Below are 13,792 nucleotides of genomic sequence, written 5' to 3' on the forward strand. Positions count from 1 at the left end.
CTTATGCTATATAATATTACAACACTGGCTTACCCTCAATCCATGTAACTCATTTTAGTGTGGCTAGTCATTTAAAACTGACAGGGTCACAACAGCAACCTGATTTTAGTCCTCCTTACAGTTGGAGAGGAAGCAGATGAGAAGTTGCAAGTGTCATTTCAGCTGGCAAAAGGGGCTGACTAAAATGAGAAAAGTGTCCAAACATGTTACTTTGTTGCATACAAACAATTTGTAATGAAAATAAATAACTCCCTAATCACAACTGCAATTTAGTGTTATGGCCTGAGAACAGTTCACAAAAAGTTCTCACATTACCCGAAATGCTAAAATTGATCTAAAACCTCCAGGAAAAAGCTATCATTCACCTATGTTCTAAGCTATGCTGCACAGGGCAATTCCAAATTTTCCTAGGGGACAAAGCATTGACCAAAAGGCTAATTGAGGCACCAAAACCACACCAGCTGATTACCTGCTCCTTCACCCATACATTTCAAGGAGTTGCCCTCATGTGTTGTACGCACCATATAGGATTGTGCCTTAAGCAATCCAGAGTAAATTTACCATGGCTACCACGATGTATAAGTAAAAATTGTCTGCTAAGGTTGATAAATCAGTCAATTACCTGTTTCCTTGACTTTTATTCTTGTGTAAATGTTTTAATCCTTATATTACCAGTACCCATGCGAAGATGATCTGTACATTGCTAAAGCAAACTATTTAAATTACTAGGAAATCCTTAATTACTGTAAACAAGATTACAACAGGTTTATTTAAAAAAGATTTCTAAACACCAAAGCAACAGCTCCAGAAAACAAAGCTCCCTTGCTGTCATTATTTGAGGCTGCTGTCTCCATGTTTACTCCTGCTCTGTGCATGACTTTCAGTGCTTTCACAGCTCACTTGAACAGCACAGCAAGAGCACATGCTGTCTCTCCATCGATACCTCCTGCACAGCTGAGCATATAAACAGGCCATGAAGTTCCCAGTCTTCCCCCAGCTCCTCCTATTAAGTCCAAATCACCTTTATCCCCAGGCCACACATGCCCCTCTATAAAATAGGCACAAATCATTAATATACAGAGGAAGGGAAAGACAGGCAAAATTCTACTGAAGCGTTGACTTCATCTTCAAGATAAAGATGCTTCAGTGCTCCTGGTAGGAATCCAAAGAACAGTCCAATCCTCACAAGTGCAAGGGGAGTATGGGAAAACCACAGAAGGACGTTGTCCTTGCCAGTGAGCTGGTTTAGGCTCAACATGGAATATCAAATCCATGGCAAGGTAGATGCACATGCTCTCAGGTAAACTTCCTCTTTCCATACTTCCTCTCACTGGCAATAGCAAGAGATTTCCAGAAAATGAGAACAGAAGCGGAAACCAAAATTATAATGATATACCATCCTTCTTCCTCTGTACACAGAAGTTATTAAAAACAAAGGACTGTGCAGTAGACCTGGTTTCCTGTGTCTCTTCAAAGGCACAGTCAAATTTTAGAATTGAGAAGGGGTGAATTCCCAGCAGGGTTTGTGCAGGGATAGACCAATGTAAGCCCAGCATAGCTTTAATACTTGAGGAAAGCTCTTTAGGAGGTTTCAGCAGCACTGTAAAAACATACAGCAACATCCAGAAGATATCCAGTCATTTCAAGGAGCACATTTCCCACATTTTTCCTGCTTACCTCCCTTCCTCCAATGGACAACTGCTACAGATATACAACCTCAACCGTTATTACCTTGGTTTCCCTGAGAAACTGCCAAATGCATCTTTGCTAGAGGACATCTAATAAGAACACGGGCTCTCTCTGAGGCTGAAACGATCTTTTTGTTGAGTTACATGTGCCTAAGACAGCAGGCTGATTCTCTAGCTTATACTCCTATGCACTATACAGATATAACAAAGAAGAAGGAAACAATATTTCCTTGTCATTCTCACACACAGGGTAATCCTTGAGAGCACTTTCTGATGTTTATCACTACTGTAGAAAACCAAAGTTGATGGGACACTTACTAGTTTCCTGCCTTTCCTGACCAATCTTCTGGAGCTGGTCTAGAAAATTTATCATAAATATTGACTGGCAGAGAGTGAAATAACAGAAGAATTATCAAGTGATAAAAGCAGTGATTATATCAGAAGTGGTTTTGGAGAAAGAAAAGGAAGAAAACCAGTCCTCATCAGTGTAGTAGTGGTGGTACACAAGGATTAAAGCAGGGAAAAAACCAAAAAAGCTCTCTGTGAAACTCCCAATATGTGTGAAGAATGTCTGAAGAGAACTTCCTGTTGAGCCACAGGAAAGAAGGAAAAGCAAGAACTCAAAAAAGCTGGAGATTTCATGTCTGTGAACTGTCCTCATGACATCCCCACAAACATCATACAACCCCAACAGCTCTGTCACTGCAGTCTAAAACTCTTGGACCCCAAACCACAGTTACAACTTACAGCACCAGTAAAATAGCAAGAGAAAAAAAATTTGCTTGCTAAAGGGAGGTTTTCATCTCCTGAGCACAAAGTTAACCAAGCTAACTTCTAAGGAAGGAAGGAGAACACAGCCTCTATCTCTCGGTCTCTATATTGCTGCAGAAGGCTGGCTTGCCTTCATATAAAGGATGTATTGGAGTCTGAAAAACTGTCAAAGTAGCGGTTGCATTTGCCTGCCTTGATGATATCATGTACTGTTGTACATTTTGACCTATGCCTACTTTGACTCTTTTGGTCAGCTCGTTATTTCCTTCTCTGAGCATGAATAAGACAGCTTTACAAGAGCCCTAGTGGCATTCTGGCAGAAGCAATTCATCCCACTCACTTCGAAAGAATCGTTACCTCTACATATTCAATAATCCAGACACTTCTGTTCAGTTTACCCATAGGGCCAGTTTCGCTCCTGTGTGACAGGTGAGTCTTTGGCAAAGGAGGAACACAGCATAAGCCTTTACAGCTGATTCTTCCTTGTGTTTTCTAACCTAGGCTCAGCCTAGAGACTGCTCATCAACAGCAGCTGGAAATGGCTGTTAACTAGTAGTACACAGATCTGAGTGCGTTCCAGCTATGGCTCCAACTCTGAGCCTTTCCATCTCTGATTCACAGTCTATTCTAAGTTGCAGTGATAGAAAGATGTACAGAACAGCAGCATTACTTCCCCTTTCGGAACATCCCTATGCAATGAGAACACCTGTCTGGAAAAGCCAAGGCAACTTCCATATTGTTTGCATCATCCAGCAGCACAAGGGAGATCAGAGGAAGGCTGCAAAGTTGGCCCATTGCTGATAATAAACAGTAAATCCTAGATTAAAAATAATGTTAAGTGGAACTCAGGAAAGGTAATGACAGCAAATACTGTGAACTTTCCCTTTTATTAAAATAAAGAGAAAACCCCATGCTAGCCACTCGCAACATTGACTCTCAGAAATAACTTTTAAAATATATGGAATTGTTTCTTTAGAACACATTTATGAAGGTTGTTTCATGATCAACAAGGTAAAAGAAACAACAAAATCAAATAGAAATCCCTATGTCACCTTAATATGTAGGCTGCAATAAACAAAACATGGGAAGCCTCAGATCAAGCTGCTACAGTGCCTTTAATTATCCCTGTTGTGTTTACAACCTCTATGAAGGGGTCACAAAGTGAAGAGAAGAGCTCACAAACTGTATGTATGACAATATTCAAGCAGAACAGGTGACGTCAGGCCAGAATACCTGCTCTAACAAAGGTCTCCTTTGTTTTGACTAGTCTGTTTATTGTTGCTATACGCAGCTTCACCTGCTCTATTTTTGGTAAATAATGTGCTCCTGATTTACCATTTTATTCTGCCCCATTACTCACCTGAGGTGCTTTATGCACATTAGCTTTCTGACTAGTTCAGAAACAAAAGGTTTAAGTTTCAGATACTGAAATTATTCCTCCTTATAAATGTCACAGGAATCTAGTTCCCTATAATTTAATTTTTCCTCTCTCCCAAAGTCAGATTAAAACATGGCAAATTATATTCTCAGTGTTTCTAATTCCTCCCACAAGGATGATATTATGGTAACGTATCTAAGGGAAGCTTCAAGAAGTTTTTGTTTTGTCATGCTGTGTTTGGTCCCAAAGACAGCTGCTTTCTCTGTCCCTGAGAGGATTGCTTGGAGTTAACAAGCAAAGCCAAACAAGAGAGGATTAGGAAGCTACTCATAGTGTTAGGCTAACACGGAGAAGCAGACCTTTCCATGTGGAATAGGCACTCCTGACTCCTAGACACATTGTTAAAGTCACCGCCTCAGCTTTCAACCTTAAGAAAAATCAGAGGTCACATAATTAATGTACAAGCACTGAACAGAAAGTGGACATTCCCCAGACCTTATTTCAAAGAGATTCAGGATTTTGTGCCAAGCTCCTGGTACAAGAAAGTAATGCTATGGCTATTTAGGGCACAGAGACAGTGTAAATGGCAGAAACCCACTTCTACATTCTGCCTAAAAATCCATCTAAAATTCAGATGCAGAGGAACAGCTAGAAGCAAAGAGGAAGTTTCATGTTCATGTCCATTCCATTGCTGGCTTTCCTGCTGAACAAATAAACAAGTGTGCCAATGGCAGTGGGATTCGATTTTATTTTTTCCAAAGTGCATTTCTTGGCTGGAAACTCTGGGGGCTTTACCAACACTTTTTATGCAGGCCAGTAAATGCCTTCAAAGACAACTACTCCAATTCTCATGAGAGTATGTCTATACTAAATAACGCAGTGCTATGTAGTGATATCTGAGCCAGCTTGAGTATATCCACAAGTATTATAGCTGAATTAACCTGGGTAGACTGCTGTGATAACTGCCTCCTGTACACAAGGTGGCTTATTTAGAGCTTGCTTTGTTGTCTCAATGTGGCACAGCACTGTGCAGGAAGACAATATAAACAATTATGGTAAAGTCTATTTAGACCTTATGGGCAATGTAAAAGTACCGCGAAGTGGGCAGAAGAGCCCCCTTCAGAGTTATTTGCTGTGCAAAGAACTCCCTTTGGCAATGCAGAATTGACAAAAGGATTGTGTCAGCCCTTCCTTTCCAGAGCACTGAGCAGGGTGAGAGCCTGTGGGCGGCAGAAATTAGAGCAGCTCTAGGCTGTTACGTTTACACTGGTGCCTGAAAAGGGCTCTTCATGGCCTCAAAGTGCTAGAAATACAGAGGTAGATAAGGGGAAGTTCTGCTCCACACACAGATAAACGAATGGCTCCTCGATCACTAGTTGCCAGTCTAGACTTAGCACAGGGGTCTGTAAGGGGAGAGACTCCCCCTGTGCCTCAGGAAAGCAAGCAAACACAAACAGCTACACCATCAGCTGCCACCAAACGCACTTGCCTGCCACTCTCTCTGTTCCTTACCTACTTTGCACTGCATGACCACTTAGCATGTGACAGATCTGGTTTTATTTTACTTTTTGAGAAAATAACTTTTTTGAGATAAATAACTATTTGTACTGCTACACAATTCAAAATGAAGTGTAGAAGTGACTTGCAAAGAATTCCTGTTCGTTAATAAAGTCACACCTGGGGATCACTCATAAGGCTAAATACACACTTGTAAAGCCATCGATTCTTTCAATGCATTTTTCTAAAAGCTACTTACCATCTATTTTTAAGAATTCACTGCAACTCTCACTTTTGCCCTGATACAGCATCTTACAAACTCTAACATGCACCAAGACCCAGGGCATGTCCAAAACATCCACTTAAAATAGGAAGCTGTAATTTTAAAGTGAGCTTGTGCCAAATTTTCTCCATTACAGAAACCTTGAGATAAAACTTCCATCCTCCTAATTTAAGACCATGTAGGGAAGAATTCTTCGTACCTATACAGAAAGCCCTGCAAAAGAGGAAAAACACATCCAAGCAGCAAACCCCAGACGAGGGCCCGCAGAGCTATAAAACCTTCCTGAAGAAGGGAATCCCTAGAGGTAGAACTATGCAGAATTCAAAGGGATGATGACAGTAGCTTGCTTTAAGTTGCTTCAAAAATTTTATTTCTGCCCTAGTGAGAAAGCATCCCAAATAAATGTAACTGTGCAGATATTTGGAACCTAATTCTGCTTTCTGAAACTGCTGATTAAATAATTCATTACAAGACTTCTACCACTTGGTAACCCTTTCACTTTTAAAACAATTTATTCTAAACAGTAGCTAAATCATCAGTTTTGCATAAAAACAACTCTCTCTTGGTCTTACTATATTACCAGCACTAGTTATTCTTCCCCCACAGCTTCCATCCCTACTGCCAAAGTACTGAAAAGAATGAGGGAAAGGACTATTTATGCAGCACAGTTTTTCCCTCCTTACTGCATGCTTCTCAAAAAAACAAACAAATAAAAAACACACCCCAAAAGCCAAGCAAACAAACAAAAAAAAACCCCACACCAACACCAAGCCATGACACTTCCACGATTTTCAATTAATCAAACTTGGAATCAAATTAATAAAACTTGTAAATTCTTAAAATTTCACTTAACCTGCAAACTGGAACATGCTTATGTTAGTGTTAGGCTTAACTTGGGATTCTACTACTCAGTGTAACTACACCACAAGCAGGAAAACCCTTGAAAGGCAGGAAAACCTTTAAGGAACAGAGCTAACTACTACACCCACAGGTTCAGACAGGTTTGGAGTCTAGACCAAATAGGATACCAGCCTGTAAATGCTACTGAAGCTAAATGAGGAAAAGAGGAATTGTCTTTGGGAGAATAACACTTCCCTAATTGTGACCCTGAGTCAGTCTATAAGAAAAAGAAAAAACAAAAGACAAGCTCTTATGTGAGCTTATGGATACATATTGCTGAATTCTTCAGTAAAATAGCCACAAAGCAGTGTATGTGTGCAGAACTAATGGGGACTGTATCCTGCAGTATGTGTCCTTTCAATTGAACTACGGGTCACGTCTGAGTTTTGTTATTTAAATATGTTTTTTTAAAAAAATTCTTCAACAGTAGCAGAAGCACCCTCAAAAAAAAACCCCAAGCAAACCGTACCTTTGGAGAAAGGGATATTATCCACTTTTTTGAGTGGTTGTTGGTGTTTGTTTTGGTTTGGTTGTTTACCTGTTTTTTGTTTGTTTTTTTTTTCTTTAGCCCAACATAATTTATTATTCTTCATGCCCCTATCAGTTATTATTCTTCATTAAAAACCCAATTTTTCAAAGTGGAATAAAAAGAAAAAGTTTTATGTTGGGGGGCAGAGAGAAGAAAGAATTGCCTCACCCCCTTGAAAACTGGGCTCTATTACATCTTGCTAGCTACTTTGTAGTCCCGATTCTTTGCATATTATTGTTTCTGTGAAACACATGATACTTTAGCCTCCATGCATCCTGAAGAGTTTTGTATATGTAAACCTAAATTACATGAATAATGCACCATAATGGCAAACTAGGCAAGAAAAAAATGGCATAGCAGAAACCAGGAGAAGATACGCTCTTCAAGCATGACTCTGGAGTAAGTTAACAGCTGTAACAGTAAAGGATTCCAGACGTAAGTCATCTGAGCTCTCCCTCACCATCTGAACTAATGTCTACATTATGGTTTCTTTGCAATGGGAAAGAAAAAAAGTCCTCTGTACAATTCTTCAAGACAAATCACATGCCTTGTGAAGCTTCATGTTTGAAACCCTTTTAACTTCCAAAAAGTCCTCTTTTGTAGGTCATGCTTTCATTATCTTGCTCTGGGATCTGGTCTGATTAAATTATAGGAAATTACTAATACTTCACTTTGAACAGCCAGCTCCTCCTGGCTCTTCTTTATTTATTTATTTTTAACTCTTAATTCTTCCTATTCCTGCATTCTTACATATGAAAAAGACAATCACTCTGTTACAAAGATTGTCATACTCTTCATCTGTTTTAAAATTTCAAAATGTATTCTGTCCGCATGTTCTTATATTTCCCATTCCACTGCTCTGCCTGCAGGTTTTCCTGTTTGGCCAACTAAAAAGTTAGTGGTTTTGTTTTACAACCTTTTGCACCCCTTCCCACTGTAAAATCTAATTCATAAGATCCTAAAGACTTAAATAGTTTAATGAGCACAACATTGACTCTTCGGTAGTCCAATTTATACCCCAGTGTAATTTATTCCTATTTTGGACTATCAGATAACACTAAAACATAGGCTACCATTTAATGGCTTTAGAAATTCATCATTGAATCGTAGAATAGTTTGCGTTGGAAGGGACCATCAAGGGTGATCTAGTCCAACCCCTCTGTCAGGTTGCTCATAGCCCCATCCAGGTGACTTAGTTTGTCTAATTAAAACAAACAAACGAAAAAATCACAAATTTTAAGAGACAAATACTTCACACGTCAGAAAGAATCCCCATAAAGGAAGCAGGTATTTCTGAAAAGTCTATGACAACTTCACTATCACGAGAGGGGCAAACCAACAGTGTTTTCAGATGGAGTAATGTGGATGCTTATCTATCCACCAAAAGGCTGCTGTTCATTTGAGAGCTGTGTTGTAGTTCCACCAGGCCAACCATGATGATAGCAATGAAATTATTAACCTAATAATCCTAAAAATAATAATTTTCCCTACATGGATCCTCTTGTCGACAATGAACTATATGATGATCCCTGCAGCAGTAAGAAGTTAAAAATAGTAAATAGAAAATATGTTAAAAGCTTCCCCTTACACATACAATGTCTGCTAGAAAGGTAATAAACTCTATTAAAAGAGAAAGATTTCTGTCCTGGTAAAAGCCTTTTGTCTTAGAGGCAACTCTCAAATGCCAAATGATGGTAAAGGCTTTTCTGACATTGGGACGTCTTTTGAAAAACCCATTCAACACATTTTCTCTTGCTATCAGAAAGTATCAAATGAAGCAAGCTACAGAAATAAAAAAGAAGGAAGCTCTAAATCACTGATAATTTACTTGTTTGACAGTATTTTCTTTACACTCTCATGATATAACCAGCAATAAAAACCAATATAATAAAAAGCTTCACAAAGTGCAAGGGGATTTTTACTCTACAGAAACAGCTGAACATTTCACCACAGTATCTGGAATACCTAACACCACACTTGACCATGAAAGCAAGAAGAATTATTCCCCATCATTATCGCATACCTAGCTTTTGATATTTAAACCAATATTATATCAATTCTGCATGTCCTTCTTCAACAAAATAAATTCAACACAAGATGCCATTGCAGTTTATCCTACATTAAACACGCTCTTCAGAAAGCAGCAGTAGCTTGAACTTCTAAACATAGCATCTAATTCTACCGGATATTGTACAACAAATGCAAACTTTGTATAAATGGTGGTGTAGTATTAATTCACAAACTGCAGTGCTTACAAGCCTTCAAGGCAGAATCAAACCCTAAGGAGTATTGATTGCTACACTTAAGGCAATATAGTGGGCTGCAACTTCCGAAAACTTTTACTTTTTAGGCTGAACTCTTCCAAGTCACATTTGTGCAGTTCACAGGAAACAGACTTTCAGGAATTCTCAGAAAAGAAAATAAAGGTGTGAGGTAGAATGGAAAGTAAGGCAACAAGGAGAAGCAAAACAGCAAAATTGTATTTATAACTACATTTTTTAAAGATTCTGATGCTAATTGAATTTAAGCACTGAAGTGGGGGGGGGGGGGAATAAACAATACACGTACACACTCTCTAAGGAATGAGCAGAATTCCTTTAAACTTCCCAGTGAAAATGAATTGACCTGTCAAAATTAGTTGTACCCAAAAGTAATCACAAGACACACATGCACCAGGCAAATTTTTAACTTACGGACCTAACTCTGTCATTGTGAACTGAGTCCACATTGCTGCAGTATTTCATTTGGGTATGCATGAGCCGTTGTCGACACAGGAATTCCTAAAGTCCTTTCCTCATTCACTTATGTCTTAAATGAAAAAGGATGCACTTTCTCTTGTATTTCACAGAGAGTCGGTGAAAACATTCTCCTGGCATCCACAACTAAATAGTGTCCAAAAACGGGCTTCTTTACACATGGAAATTCCACTTATGTGCTAATATCAGTGTCAAAGGGCTCATCCACCTGACTGAACTCTGAGGTTTGTCCTGCTCTGAACAGGGGACTAGGCCAGACAACCTCCAAAGGAGCCTTCCAAGCTAAATTATGTTGTAAACACCACCAGTGACTGGAAGCTCAACCTTAACTCTGCCCTTTCAAACAGGTGCCACCAAAACAAAGTATTCCCACATCCAGTAACATTAATTCTTCTTTTCCCTTCAACCACTGAAGTGTGAGTGTCTAGCAACTTCCTTGACTCTAAATTAAATTATTACAACAGCCTGATACATCTCTAGCAAACTCTTTTATAGAGAACTTCAGCATAGCACGTGTTTTGCCTGTGCAGTCTTCTCTTGTCAAATTACCTCTAAATTTACGAGGGCCATCCCACTAAGTCAGTGGACAGAAGTATAAAAATCAAGGTCCCAGTCAGCAGCTGTACACTGTCACTTCAAGCAGAGTGACACCATTCTTCAGTTGTATTTTAGGGTACGTAAGAATTTATAATAAATTAATTATGGCCCCAAGATTCTGAGAGAATTAAGTTCCTACCTAAGTTATACTAGACTCCACAAGACTTCCCAGGCTGAGTTACATTTGCTCAGTTACATTGTAACATTAGTAAATTATCCTGTATGCCAACATCCTACTATTTATTTCCCAAACAATTGCAACAGAATCCAAATCATCACAGAGAGGTTCAGTAAAATGTTACATCATTTAAGTGCACTGGAGAGCATTCATGCACCAGCAGGGACCTGTAACAAAACTTTGGAGTGAATCACAGCATAATACCCACAACGGGGCAGAGTTAAGGTTGAATACAGTATTAGCCATCTTCTTTCCAGATGCCCACAGTGCACTTCACATTCTTCTGCTATCATTAATACTTTAAAGTGAAATACACACAGTGTTCCTCTATGAAATGTATTGCTGAAACCAGTAGGAATTCTAGAATAAAACTGTTTTTTACACCGCGTACCCACTAAAGCAACGTGTTGCCAAAAAAAATAAAATAAAATCAGTATTTATAGCATTTGCACACTGAACGCAACGGACTCCAAGGTATTTTCTGAATTTGCAGAACTGCAAACTACAACAGTATTCCTACAATTCTTTCTGAATTATCCAATATATTATTATTATTACTGCTAAACAATAGCTTTTAATCTAATGTAATCTAGTTGTAAAAGAAAATACATAAGGCCCATTAAAAAAAAATAAAAAACCCAGTAGCATTCGTGTGTGACATATAGCATGTGCGTGTCACACATGAGGGAAAAAACTCCCGTGAATTAAACTAGAAAATTAACCCGAAAAAACTGCAAATTAGGCCGTGCATTTAAGAAAAACTAAACACCACACGCACAACTCGATTTGCACAATGAAGGCAATTGTTCCTTGGCCCAGAAAAAGCCGTGACTTCCCCCGGCGCGGGCGGTCAGGAGGTCGGGCCCGGGGGGAGCCTCCGCCGCAACCCGGAGGCAGGGGCAGGCAAGAGCCCGGCGCCGAAGCCGAGCCCCCGCTCCGCTCACGGGAGCGGCACGCCCGAGCGAGCTAAAATGGAGCCCAGGTTTGATGTCAGCCCGAGCGGCAGGCGGAGGGCAGCCACACCGAGGCGGGGGCGAGGGCAAGGTCAGCCGCCGGGCCGGCCGCAGCGCCCGCCCTGCAGCCTCCTACGGCCCCGAGAGCCCCTTTTCGCTTCCCCGCTCCCGCAGGGCTTCTGCCAAAACGGGGCGGCGGCCCCTCCACCGAAACGCCCCTCTACGGCCACGCAAGGCCCTGCGCGCCCGGGCTTGGCCCCTGCCCCCGCCTGCCGCGCCGGGGCCGGGGCGCTGCAGAGGCGGGCGCCGCGCTCCCGCCACCTTCGCCGTGCCCGCCACCCCGGCCGGCGCTCTGCGCCGGGAATGAGCGCCGGGGCTTGGCGGCTCGGTTCCTCTAGCGGGCGGACAACGAAAGGGCTACGCGGGGGCAAACGGCGGGAGGAGGGGAAGGAGAAAAGGAGGAGGAAGAAAAAAAAAAAAAATCCCCCGAAAAAAACCCCACACCACTAGTCAAGCCCTTGACTCCAGCAGAAAGGAAAAGGACAGTGAAATATTTGCGGGGCTGCAAGTTCCGCCCCCCCTTGCCCCCATCCCGCCAACCCCCGCATCGACACTCGCTGCCTCGGCCCGTGTGCCGGTACGGAAGGGTGCGGGAGAAACGCTGCCCCAGCCCCTTCGCCCATAAGGCAGAGGGGGACGGGCCGCGCTCCGCCTGCAGTGGCGCCCCCCGGGCAGGGGCCAGGGTCGCCCCGGTGAACTCCCGATGACCGAGCCCGGCTACGGCACCGGCGGGTCAGCTCTCGCCCTGTGCGGAAGGGCTGCAGGCACGCTCGGAGCAGATGTGCCGGAGACAGGCAAATGACCCCACCATCCACCCCCCGCTCTCCTTAAACCAACCCTGGGGCCAAGTAGGGGCAGGGTATTTTTAGGTCCCTTCCCCTTCGTCTCACTCTCAATAGCTGTAGAGCGCTTAAATACAAGGGGAGGGGGGCTAGAGAGCGGGAGAAAAGTTAACTATTTTGCAAAGAGAGGAAAAAAATAGGTAGGGAGGGGGGGAGCGAGTGAGAAGGAGCAGAGCAGGGTGAGCTGTGTCAGGGGATGTGTGTGTGTGCGTGTGTGTGCGCACGGGGTGCCCGCAGGCGGGAGGATCGGGATGCACTCTAGCCCTGTGCTCTGCTGCTCTCGTCTGGGGCAGCGCCGCCGAAGCCCGAGTCTCGCCTGGCTTCGCCTGACCCTTCATTTCATTGCGGCCAGGAGGAGCCCCGAGCCTGCCGCCACCGCCTCTCCCTGCTCTGCAGGGACCTTGCCTGCCACGGTCTGCCTCCCCGCCGCCCCCGCCGGCAGCGGCCCCGGCCCCCTACAGGGTGGCCGTGGGGTCGGTGCGGGGTGCCCTCGCCGCCGCCGGCCCCCTCTGCTGCCCGCCTCCCCCCGCTCCCGGGCCGCCCAGCCCCGCCGCAACCTTTAGCCGGGGACGGACCTCTCGGCTGGTTCCGCACAAGACGCCAGCAGTCGCTTCCCCTCTCGCCGCCCTCTCCTCCGGTGCTAGCCCCCCTCCCCACCCCAATAAAACAGACCCCCCCCCTCCCTCCGGCCCCAAAGAGAAACCCACACCGCTCCCCCCCCCCCCCAGCACAAATGCACAATCACGGGCGAGGGGAGGGAGAGGGAGGAAAGGGCGAGAGACACGAAGAAAGAAGGGGGGAAAGGAGAGAGAGAGGAAAAATTAAAAGGGCACAAGGCTGTTCATCACCAACATGGCTGCCTTAGCTCAGACCTAAAAGAGGAATAACCCAGGCTGTGTCTTTGTCAGTTTCACCTCTGTAACCCTAAACTAATGCACGAAACGACGGAGGCGGCTGCAGAGGGGAAGGAGACGGGGAGAGGAGGAAGGAAAAAATGGCAAAAAGAGGGGGCACTTACGTGAAGAGAGGCGCTTGGGCTGCTCCTGCTTCCTCCTGGGCATTTTCCCCCTTTTTTCACATTCTCCTCCTTGGTTTAACGGGAGATCAAATAAGACCGGGAGGGGGGGGCACAGACAGGCACAAAGCCGGGCCCCCCGGGGGAGCCGCTAACCGGGGCGGGTTTTCCCTCTTCGCCGGGGGAAAGGGAGCTGAAGCCGGTTTTCCCGGAGCCACCGCGAAGGGCTCCCTCTCCCCCTCTCTCTTTCTTTTTCCTCTCCCCCCCCTCCAACCCGGTCGTGCACCTGGCTTGTCCCCGGTCGCAGTATCCCTCAGCGGCCGGGGATGTGCTCCCGGCGGGCAA

General features: G+C 43.8%; 1 protein-coding gene across 1 annotated transcript in view; it reads right to left on the reverse strand.

The window, feature by feature from the left end:
* ZNF827 (zinc finger protein 827) overlaps nt 1-13,493 on the reverse strand; it is a gene marked incomplete at both ends in the record, with an annotated part of 103,624 nt that extends 90,131 nt beyond the window's left edge. Inside the window, one exon of the mRNA XM_080344160.1 lies at nt 13,451-13,493. Within this exon, the coding sequence (XP_080200286.1) occupies nt 13,451-13,493 (43 nt within the window). The remainder of the gene's footprint in view (nt 1-13,450) is intronic.
* Between the last annotated feature and the right edge of the window lie 299 nt (nt 13,494-13,792).

This window comes from Nesoenas mayeri, assembly GCF_963082525.1.
Source record: "Nesoenas mayeri genome assembly, chromosome: 4".
Lineage (NCBI taxonomy): Eukaryota > Metazoa > Chordata > Aves > Columbiformes > Columbidae > Nesoenas > Nesoenas mayeri.